This window comes from Mus caroli, chromosome 2, assembly GCF_900094665.2.
Source record: "Mus caroli chromosome 2, CAROLI_EIJ_v1.1, whole genome shotgun sequence".
NCBI lineage: Eukaryota > Metazoa > Chordata > Mammalia > Rodentia > Muridae > Mus > Mus caroli.
The window spans coordinates 150216821-150228540 of record NC_034571.1 but is presented as its reverse complement, the minus strand read 5'-3'; the positions used below and the strand labels follow the sequence as shown (position 1 = coordinate 150228540).

Sequence of the window (11720 nt, the reverse complement as noted above, 5' to 3'; positions counted from 1 at the left end):
CTCCTTCCCTCCTTCCCTCCCTCCCTCCCTCTCTCCCTCCTTCTTTCCTTCCTCCCATCCAACAAATTTCCTAAGCACTGTAGATGTTGTATATGCAGTAATGAACACAGCAGCCCCTGCCCCGCCTCATCCCGGTGTGTGTTGGGTAATTAGCTTTGCTGAGATAAAAGCAGTGCCGGGGGCACAGTCAGGGGCTGTTTCAGCAAGAGTGGCCAGGGACAGCATCTCTGGGAAAACATCTCTAGGAAGAAGGCCTATTTGATCAAGAACTGAAAGGAAGCAGGGAGAGCTGTGTCCATAACTGCTACCGAGGAGCCTGGGTAGAGGTGAAAGGCAGTGCAAAGGCCCTGGGTGATGGGCAGGCGCAGTGAGTCTTTGGAATCTTGGGGGGGGGCAGCAGGGCTGGGGTGGGGATACAGGGGAGTGTGGAATGGGGTAAAAGAAGCAGGAAGAAGTCCATTTCTGGGATTACAGCGTGCACACGTGAGCAGGTATGTGTCTCTGTGGAATGCACATGTGAGCCGGTACGTGTCTCTATGGAAGCCTTACCTTTAGCTGCCCCTCCAGGAACTGGTTCGTGGTTGTCAGGGAATCCACCAGACTGTAGTCAACCGAGGTCACATCATCCACTCTGGATATCACTAGACAGAGAAGGTGGGCTGTGAGCTGTGAGCTGGTTCCAGTGGCAGTAGCCTACATGAGATTCCCTTAAAAGACATGAAGTCTGGAGATGGAGACTGGGTCGGAGCACCTAGTGAGCCAATGCCAGACCCAGGGTTCAGTCCCTGGCCCCATATGTACACACACGCACATGCACACGTGCACACATGCACACATTCTTACAGATGACCATGGCTCATTGAGGGGGCAACATGCTTACAGTCTCACTATATGGGAGACAGAGGCAAAAGGATTGCTTTGAGGTTGAAGCCAGCCAGAGTGCTAAGAGTTGAGGCTAGCCTGGGCTGCTAAGTGAGATCCTGGAGGGGTGAGGAGAGACTGTGTTTGTTTGGTCCCACATCAGAGCATGTATTATGGACCCAGCGGGGCTGCAGTCCAAAAGGGGACAGTCAGTTTATAAAACCCGACTTCAGGTGGACCTGATTAACATACATCATATACATGCATGAAATTGCTAGAGAATGACATTTTAACTCCGCTCTGGGATCCAGAAACTTCTGGTGGGGGTGGGGGGGGGCTCTGGAACCTCAAGCCCATGTCTGCCCCTCTCTGAGCCTTAATTTCTCCAAGAGTGAAGTGAGGAGGCTGGGGCCTCCTGGGTCCCCAGGACAGGAAAATGCCTGCCAGCAGCTGCCGCTGTTCTTTGCCATTTGCTGTGTATAGAGATATCGGCCCTTTAGCAGGGTGTGGAGAGTGAGGTCTAGAGAGAAGTGGGGGGGCTTCTCATTTCAGACTGTGGCTCACAGGCCTCAGAGAGCGGAGGTGTGGGGGTACTGGGGTGTGGGGTCCCAGGGTGCTGGTGTGCAGGGGTGCCAGGGTGCCAGGTGTTTGCCCTCTGCCTGACTGAAGGCAGTTACTTTCCATCTTACTTCTGGACACAGAAGGAACCGGCCCAATGCCAGCTCTGGTGGAATTAGCCTGCTCAGCCCCTCCTCAACAGGCTCAGGCCTGCCACTCCCGATACCCCTTCTATTTTCAGCCCACTCCCAGCCCTCACCAGAAAGGGTCTTCAGATAAGGCTGCAGTTTGGAGGACACAGAGTTTCTCACGATCTTGCAGATCTAGGGGCAACCAAAGAGATGTCAGTGAGCTTCAGACGTGAGAAGAGCCATCCATAGGGGCTGGAGAGATGGCTCAGTGGTTAAAAGCACTGACTGCTCTTCCAGAGGTCCTGAGTTCAATTCCCAGCAACCACATGGTGGCTCACAACCACCTGTAATGGGATCCGATGCCCTCTTCTCATGTGTCTGAAGAGAGTGACAGTGTACTTATATACATAAAATAAATAATTCTTTTTTTTAAAGTGTCACACCCACAACTGAGTGTCAAGACATGCTGTCTCCATGTGGCTATAGCAAAACACCGGAGACCAAGTAATTTACAGAGAACACGGGTTTATTTAGCACACGGTTCTTTATAAAGCCTAAGAACAAGGGGCTGGCATCTGCTTGGTGTCAGGAGGAGACTTCTTGCTGCATTGTAACGTGGCAGAGGGAAGACCATGGCAAGATAGAGAGACATGTCCTAGCTTGGATTCCTGTCTCCTATCAAGCAGCAGTGCATCATGGGGGCTCATTTGACCCTGATTGTCTCCCATAGGCTGTACCTTTAAAGACCATTAACAGACTAATTTGGGGATTAAATTCATGTATCCGCATGAACTCTGTGGATCCAAATCAAAGCCACAGCATGCGCTCTCCCTTCCTTTGGTGTCTTCTTAAAACCCATGCAGCTAACCGAGCTTCCTTTGTTCCCTTGGCCACCAGCTCTGAAACAGCGACTGTTGCGCAAGACTATACTGCCTGCATACTTGTGTTCCTTGTCTTTCCTGCACGTAAAACTTTGCTAATGGGTATTTGATCCATGCTATAGTGTTGTACTCACTGTTATTGTTAGTTAATTTATTTTTTATTTAATTAATTAACTACTTAATTTGTTGTTATTGTCTCAGATCTTTCATGGAATGAAGTAGTGAACAAACACAGGTTGGGACATGGTTAGTCTTGCTTTCTCTCTTGATAGTGGTGCATCCTCTAGTCTCAGGTGTTGGTGGGCACCCTCACCTTAGCCTCGTGACTGGAGAGGCCATTTCTGGCAGCTTCCCATGATATGGCTCACAAGGGAAGACACACTGACCGACTTGATGGCTGAGGAAGTCTCTCTATTTCTCTAGAACCGTATTTCCCCCACCTATGACATGGAACAGGCCAATTCCAGTAGCCCAGATAACCAAACCTCTGCCATTGGCAAAATTTGCTCACCTACAATCAACCATTATCCAAAACTATGGAAATGGAAAATTCTAGAACTATGAGAATTTCAAGTTTTAAATTGCGTGTTGTTTTGAAGAGATGACAAAACCTCACCCAATCCCACCTAAGACATGGATGCCCCCTTTGTCCTTCACATCCATGTTCTGTAGGCTTCCTGGCTGTCAGCCACGTAGCACCTACCCATCCAGGTCATCAGACCAATCCCGGTGTTTGTGCCCATGTAACTGGACTTGCTAATGAGCCTAAGGTCAGGCCACTGCCACTGGAACTCTTACGACAGTGTCTTATCATGAGTGTGACACAGCACTGGCTCATTTAAGCTGTGCTTTATCCTCTGGGTGGGTACAGGGCCCAAGATTTAGCCTTCAAGGCAGGAAGAAAAGGCTTTATTGGGTAGCATCATTCCAAGAGGTGATTCCCCAACTGAATAAAATTGGAATAACCCAGCATCTATCTCTCTGCTTCCTGACTGGGTGTGATGGTACCATTACCTCATTCTCTCAATGCCCTGACCGCCCTTCCATTCTGGACCACACCTTCAAGCTGAACTAACCCTTGCTACCTCTGTCATGTTTTGAACCAGCAATGAGTAAAATAATCAATGCCATCGCTGAGAGACTAGACCAGGAGGATGAAGGAATGTTGGGAATTGAAGGCAAGATTGAGGAGTTACTACACACAGACAGTGGCCAGGGGAAAGGAGCTATGGCCACAACATCCAAGATCACTGTGTCACGATAACTAGACCAGTGGCTCACCAGGAAACCGAGACAGAACAAGGGTGGGAAATTATTCAATTAAAAAAAAAGAATTAAGCCGGGTGTGGTGGTGCATGCCTTTAATCCCAGCACTTGGGAGGCAGAGACAGGAGGATTTCTGTAGCCAGGCCAGCCTGGTCTACAAAGTGAGTTCCAGGACAGCCAGGGCTACACAGTGAAACCCTGTCTCGAAAAACAAAACAAAACAAAACAAACAAACAAAGAGTTATTGCAGGAAATCCCCCAGATCTGGGGAAAGAAATGACATTTAAGAACACTAGGTATTCAGGACTGTCTCATGACCCACTGAGGCTCAAGAGGAGAAGCCTCAATAAAGGAAGAACCCTGGAGGCAGCAGAAGAGAAGCCACTCATGCAATCAAAGTCACCAGAGTGACAGACAGTACACCCTGTCCCCAGAAGCCTGGGGCAGGGGGTGGTTGAGGGATAAGGGATGTATGTACCTTCTCAGTCCCCAAACAAAAACTGTCTATAGGCTACCAGGAAAAGCTATAACCCAAAGGGAAATAAAGACCTCCTACAATGACCACAGGCTAAAGCCATTCTTCCCCACTAAGCAGTGCTGAAGGCATTTTTTTTAGAGGAATCCTTCATGGGTGTGGGTGGGAGGGTGGGAGCACACATGACACACAGTAGAGATGCACACCAGTACAGAGCTTGGGCAAGGATCTGTCTCATTAGGAGAAAACCAGTGAGAGGAAGGAAAGACTGGGGCTTCAACTCAGTAACCTAGAAAACCTTTAAGAAAAAGAAGTTGGTGTACACCACCTCTCAGTGACAACCCTAAATGTGGAGTTCAGAAGTAAAGATGCTTGCCACTCAAGAGTGAGGGGCTGAGTTCTAATCTCCAGGGCCTGTGTAGAATCTGGTAGCACAACCATCTGGAACCTAGTGCTTCCAATGGAGAGATGGAAGGTGGAGACAGAAAAATGTCCAAAGCTTGAGTGTCACCTTGCTTGGTGTGCTGCAGACAAGCAACACAGGGACTTGCACAGCTCAAGCAAGGTGGAAAGTGGGGACAGACACCTGAGCTGTTCGCTGACCTCCACATGGGCAGAGTGGGCACAAGTGTGTGTGCACTGACACATGTGAGTGCACACATACCCTGTACATACACACACACACACATACACACACACACATGCACACTCACAGGCACGCAGGCGAGCTGACCACGAGTGTAAATGGTCTTAACTCTCCGATTAAAAGATCCAGACTGGCTGAATGGATTAAAGAATAAAGTCCACTTATTGCTGGGCCTTGGTTTGCAGCCCAGATCCTTCCTGGAGCCCCCAACTGGAGAGAGACGGAAGAGGGAAGGGAGAGAGGGAGGGTGAGGAGGAAGAAGGGAAGAGGGAAGGGGTGGATAAGCTTCACTTGAGATGTGCTTCTGTTACTGGAGGCACAAGAGGAACTGGGCCACCCTTCTCTGATGCCCTGTGCCACTTCTCTCCCTGGCCCAGGATGACAGGGGGATTCAGGGATGGCTGAACACTCCAGCTACTCCTGAGATACTATGAGCCCTCTGTCACTTACCCAGGAGACCAATGAGAGGTTCCAAATCAGCAAATGGAGCCCAAGAGTCTCTGCAGCCTCCCAGGGCCTTAGCTCCCTTCTTGGCCAACTCCCCAGCCTGCTCCAGTCTGCTCAGGCCCTCCTGTAGCCTGTGGCAGGAGGCACCCAAGGTTTTTAAGTGGGGGCTGCTGCCAAGCAGAATATCCTGCTGCTGCTGACCTTTTCGGGACCTAGTACCCAGTGTGGACACAGAAGGTTCTTGCAGTAGCATTACACTGTGGCGGGATGGGGGACACCCTGCCACCTGCACCCTCACTCTAACTGGGCTCCACATTCCACGGGGACCCCGTCTAGATGCCTCTTCCTGGTGCTATGTGTTCTAGGGCAGGAACAGGCAGGGTGGGGGAGGGGAGGAGACAGGAGGGAGGTCGTGGCTGTTCCACTGTGAACACAGAGGCGGGTGCACACAGGCAGTTACAGGAATATTTTCTGGGTAGGAGGAAGCCCCGCCCTATGTCTTCTTCAGGACCTTGCTATAAAGCACATAGCTGGGCTCTGTGGATGCTGAGGGGTTGGGATGAAGACCAAGGCGTGTCCTTGAGGCCTCTGCCCTGCCCCACTGATGCCCAGGGCCTCCTACCTTTTTGTAAATGATGTTTTTCAGGGAAGTCTCAATTTTCCTGTGGAACAGTCGGATCAGCCACCTGGAGGTTGACATGTGGGGACATACAGGAGACTTTCAGGTGTACCTGGGAACCCTGACAGCTAGGCCTTGGTGGGGGAGCCTTCATTAGACATCTCTCCCCATTTTGCAGCAACCTGCTTGCTGGACTACTTTCTTCATAGCTACAGACACCCGCCCTTCACCATTTCCACCTCCCCACTGCCTTCCGCCTCTGTAAACCAGACACACTGGCCTGCCTTGTTCCCCGGTACCTCTGCTTCCTTTCATCACAGTTGGTACATGTGGTCCCCTTTGTCCAAAACACCCCAGCACCAACTTCTACCCACGCATTCTTTTCATCTCGGTTCAAATGTCATTTCCTCCTGCCCCCAGACTGGGCCAGCTCCTCCAGTGCTAAGTGTCCAGGGCGCTCTGTACCTTTCTTAAGTTCTTACGGGCCTTGGTGAGCCCTGCATGGATGCAGTGACATCCCTCACAGTCCCCCCCCACCCCCCACTGAGTCAGGTGCTTTAGGGAATAGGACTGGGCTGCCTGAGACCTGGGGTCAGACAGCCCCACCCTTGACTACTCGGTGGTGGTCAGGAGACCTCTTTCTGAGGACCCTGGGCAGATGGCGTAAGAGCATGAATATGCTGAGCCGTGTTGGCTGTTGACGAAGGGCTAGGTGAGGTTTCATCAGGGCCTGCCATCCTCTGTGCAGACTCTCCAGGTCTGGTGTAGAGTGTGTCTTGTAGGTGAGGATGGAACAGGAATACGAGCATCTGTCAGTCCTGAGCTGCCTCCTGAGACAGTGTCTGCTCTACTTGAGGCCCTGCCCTTCCCACACCCAAGGCTCTGAAACACCTGTGTGGAGGAGAGTGAGTCTACAGCTGTATTTTCTGAGGAAGGGGACTGTGGGGGGGGCAGTCTTCTCTCAGGACCGCAGCCCCAGGATACCTACCCCAGCACGCTGCCTGAGATTTTGATATGGACACTGTCGATGTGACTGTCGCAGTTGGAACAGATGGTAGTGATGTGGCCTGAGGAGTCACTACCCAGTATCAGGTCGGTGGAGATGGAGACGCCCTGGATGCTCAGTTCAAAATTGCCACCGGCCTTGCTGAAAGGGGGACAGGGGGAGGTGAAGCCTTTCCTCCTGGTGCTTCCCCCATTAGCAGGGGGATCCCCCACTCCAGGAATCAGGGGCTTCAGAGAGAAGAGGCAGCTGTGCAAACAAACCTCACAACACTGGGTGTCAGACTTCTAGCTTGGCATCCCAACCTGTTTCCACATGGTGCCTCCCTCAGAGCCCTTGCTGTGTGGCTTCGTTCCTGTTTCTTAGCCTCTCTGGGTGTCTGTTTTCTTATCCAGACTTTGTACTAGCAGCTGACCATGGGGCGTAAGTCTCAGTTTTGTCTCTACAAATCTGAGTGTTTGGTGTTGTGACTTTAAACAATTACTGATCCATTTATCTACTAATGAAGTTAAGCACCGTCCCTGTAGGAAGGAAATGAATTTATATAAGGCAGGGGACAGGAATGTGCATGGTCAGCTCTGCCTTTTGCACATTTATTTTTTCCCTATCACAAAGACTTATGCTCTGGGTGGCACACAGCACTCAGGGAAGGAGCCACACCTTTTAGCTGGGCCTAGCTATGCACAGACACAGACACAGCATCATGGTTACTGTTTTAAGCCCCTGAGGTGGGGATGCTTGTTACACAGCAATAGTAGCTGGCTAATACAGGGAAGAAAGCAAAAGTCCTTAGCTTTCCCTTCTGAGCCACACACACCAACTCAGCTTTGCCACGTCCTGCACTGGGATGTAAATAAACTCAGCTCATCATCCAGGCTTTTAAGTTCTTTTAAGTGGACAGTTCTCCCAGCCCAGAAACCCTGCTGTGATACATGTCTCTAGACAAGGCAGAAGTGGACATTCCCACCACCCTGGGAGGCACCACTCTCGATGCCTCCGAGTGCCGCCAGTCCATCCAGCAACCCTTGCGCGTGAGACTCACAGGAAGTTCTTCCTTGACATCCACTTTCCATTGATCTTGATGCTGGCATCTTTGATGAACAGTCGGAGGCCATCACTGGGCAGCATCTCGATCTCGGGATTAGGAATATGAAATCCATCCACAGCCATGCTGCAGAGGAAAAAGTCCCAGTCAGCATCACCCACATGCCACCCTGGACATGTCACTGGGTCACTCCTGTGCTTTAGGCTGCTTAGGTTCACCATGGACTGGCAGTTTCCACCTCGTAGGGTGCTCATCAACAAAGACGGCAAGCCTCACCTGTAGAATTCGTAGGAACCCTTTCCCAGGTGCTTGATCTTAAAGACTCCAGAGAAGTCAGGAACACTGATAGTCTGTAGCTCCTTCTGCAACTCAACCACTCCCTGCTGGCACGCTGGAGGACAGAGCATAGAGAGGCAAGCTCAGAACTCAGCTCACAAGCCAGGGCTGGAGGCTCCTGACCTCAGAGATGACGGCGGGATGCAGCAGGGGGTCTGTCTTCAGACAGCCAGGACCTTGAGCCGGTGGCTTACCTACTCCTCCCCATTCTGTATGCCACTCCGATGTCACAGAGATAAAGACACAAAGAGGACCATGTCCCAGCACTGCTCTGTGAACACTGGAATAGTCATTCTTGGACAGTGAACCATTCTTTTGATTTTTTTTCAACCATTTGAACCACAAAGACCATCTTTAAGGATGTGTGTGTACACCTGTAATCCCAGCTCTGAGGACGCAGAAGCAGGAGAGTTTTAATATAAGAGCATACCGCAAGACCCTGTCTCTAAACCAAATGCCGGGACATGGCTCAGTAAAGGACCAGAGTTCAGATCCCCAGAAGCCACATAAAGCTGGCGGGTGGGGTGACTTGTCTGTAATTCCAGTGCTCAGGAGACGGGGACAGGGGTCCCAGAGCAAGCTGGCTGGCTAGAACAGCCATATCAGAGAGCTCTGGATTGAAGACCGGCCTCAAAATTTAAAATGGAGAATGATCAAGGAAGACACCCAGTGTCAATTTCTGGCCTTCACACGACATATGAGCACCATCACACACACACACACACACACACACACACACACACACACACACACACACACTGTGCACGGTGCCTGAGGAACAACACCCAAGCTTACCCCTGGCTCCCAGGTGTACCTACCCCCGTTATAATGTATGCGCACACATCCCAAAACAAAAACCTTCCTAGCTCATAGGTCATTCAGAAATATACGGCAAGGCACACTGAGCCTGCGGGCTGTAGTTTGTCAATCCTGCTCAGATGTAACAACCCCAAACAGCCGGTCAAGTATCTCTCTCCACACCTCCCTCTGGACTGCAGTCCCACTGATGCACACCTCTATAGCCTCCAGACTCTGGCTACAGGACCTTTGCACATGAGGCTCCTGCTAGCCACCTGTTCAGCTTCTCCTCTGTTCCATCGCCAGTTCTTCAGGAAGCTTCCCTGACACAGACGTTTAGCATCTTCACAGTCTTAGTGTCTTATTTGGAGCACCCATTCTTTGTAACTACGCATCTATTCCCATGACTCTGATTGATGTCACTCTCCCTTGCTAAATGGACATCTCCAGAAGTTGGTGCCATGCCAGCTTTTATGCATTAGTGTGTCTCTGGTATTTACCATGGTGCCTGGCATGTACTATTTGTTGGGTAAATAAATGAATGTCCCAGAGGCAGGAATTCTGCTACCAGTGATCATGTGGCTAACAGCACCAATTAACAGGCAACCACGTCTCCGAAGGGAGAAGAGGGAGGCAGAGAGGTGACCTGAGGTGGCTTCCAGTTTGCCAGGAGCCAGCCCAGATGTCATTATAACCAGCAACAGTAACAGTAAAAAGCACGGGGGTCTTCCCATCCACCAGCACTGCTCCCTGCAAAGCTGAGCAGTCCTAGGAAGGGGGTCCTTCCCTTCCCGCCCACCCCCTAGTGCTCTGGTCAAGAGCTCACTGCTGACATATGGTAAAGTCAAGATGGGAGATCAAGGCTTCTTGTTCCCCAAGTTCAGGTCCCAGGGTCAGCCTTTGGATGTGGGCATACAAATGAATAATAGGCTTGCTGCATTTTTAAAAACTCACTCCAGTTGCCACATGGGACACTGGAGCTGAGCCTCTGCTCCCACAAAAGCTGTCAGTCACACATGCACTCATGTGACATGTATGTACACACACACACACACACACACGCCAGCTCTGGGTTTAAACACAACCGTATCCTCCTCGACGCTCATAGGGGAATCTGTTTGCATCCCTGCGATGGCCTGCATGGCCTGGAACATGAGTTCTGGGATAGGAAAGCAGATCCCTGGGACCTGTGCACAGATCCCCTGGGTTTGAGAACCTGCCCCTACCTGGTCTGATCTGAGCTGGGATCGCCCTGAGTTCTGCAGTTCCTCTCTCTGCCACCAGGAGGCAGCACTAGGCAGCCCCAAGAAGGGCTTCAGTGAGGACTAGAGCGCCTTTGCAAGAGACTCTGCTCACCTGCAGGAGTGCTGTGTCCCACCCACCCAGTCCTGCAATGGCAGGATCGGACCGGTGGATCTGTGAGGCGCCTGGCAGCGAAGCAGGTGAGCGGAGTTGTTACCTGCCTGGCCTTTGGGAGTAGCCTGGGGTAGCTTTCCCAGAGTCTGCCCGCAGAGTGTGTACATCTCACTGGAGGCGCCCCCCGCACCCCCTGCCTGCTTAGTCTCTAACAAAGGAGGTAAGGCAGACGACTGACTTTGGAAAGAAAGGGCCTAGAAATGTCACGGTGTAGAGAGAAGGGACCGTGGGGACCCTCAGAGCCCCGGGGCACTTGGAATCTTCTAGAGTAGTGTGATCCAGTCCCAGCTCTGACACTTTTCTAGTCCTATGAGACCGTGCCTTAGTTTCTTTCTATGTAAAATAGGGGGAGGGGGGAAGCAGTGAACTTGCCAGGCATCCGATTTAAAGGGCTGTGCACCCTAAGTGCCCTGTCAGGGAAGGGGAGGAAGAGAGAAAGGCATCCAATTACCGAAGTCCAGACCCTTCTGGGAGATCATGGCCACGAAGCCAGGGTCGGTGGCCGCTGTCAGGGCTGTGCCAATGATGGCCAGCAGCGCCAGGGCTGACCATTTCCGCACGTTGTCAGGGCCCCAGGTCATGTCCTCTAGGGCAGCCCAAACCTCAAGGCCTCGGATGGGAACCTGAGACCTATAAAGAAGCCTTCTGGGGAAGGGCAGGGCAGTAGTAGAAAGAGGAAGGAGGAAGGCAGCCGTGGGGGCGGGAGGGGGAGGGCAGCTGCGGTTCCCCATCAACGTTGGGGACCAGTCCAGGGGCTGCCCCAGTGGAGCCTAGAGGTCTGTGCGAGCATGGGCATGTGCGCATGTGCTGTGCACGTGCACGCGCACACCCATGCCAGCACGCGCGAGCCTGTTGAGACCTGTGGCTCTGGGACGGATTCCTCTTCCTAAGCACTCCATCCTTTTCTTGCGTCCTCCTCGCCTCATGTAAGGCTTTCTTTCAAGCTGGGTGGTGACCACACGGAGACTCCCTGTCTCTAGTTCCTATCCCTTTGGTTGTATCCGTAGTAAAATGTTTAAAAAACGGGACCTTTGGAGGTGTCCCCCATCCCAGGCCGCAGGGGTATTTTTTAATGCTCTAATTTTGGAGTCTTGTCCTTGGTATCTCAGCTACTCTTTAAGGCTGGTCTCAGCCTCTCGGTGCTTCTCTGTGCCTCGGTTTCCTCTCCTATAGAGTGGTGGTGGTGGTGGTGGTGGTGGTGGTTGGGGACTATCACCTTTGCCCCTAGCTTACTGTGA

The 11720-nt window shown here is 51.7% G+C and overlaps 1 protein-coding gene across 2 annotated transcripts in view; it reads right to left on the bottom strand.

Annotated features, from left to right (window-relative positions):
* The window catches only part of Bpi (bactericidal permeability increasing protein), a 28756-nt gene extending 17514 nt beyond the window's left edge, over positions 1–11242 (bottom strand). For both annotated transcript variants that reach the window (XM_021156864.1, XM_021156865.1), the window contains exons 1-7: positions 10934–11242; positions 8209–8323; positions 7930–8058; positions 6873–7031; positions 5888–5951; positions 1679–1742; positions 550–641 (exon numbers count right to left, since the gene is read on the bottom strand). In XM_021156864.1, the coding sequence (XP_021012523.1) occupies positions 550–641; positions 1679–1742; positions 5888–5951; positions 6873–7031; positions 7930–8058; positions 8209–8323; positions 10934–11213 (903 nt within the window). In that variant the 5' untranslated portion in view covers positions 11214–11242. The remainder of the gene's footprint in view (positions 1–549; positions 642–1678; positions 1743–5887; positions 5952–6872; positions 7032–7929; positions 8059–8208; positions 8324–10933) is intronic.
* Positions 11243–11720: the final 478 nt, after the last annotated feature.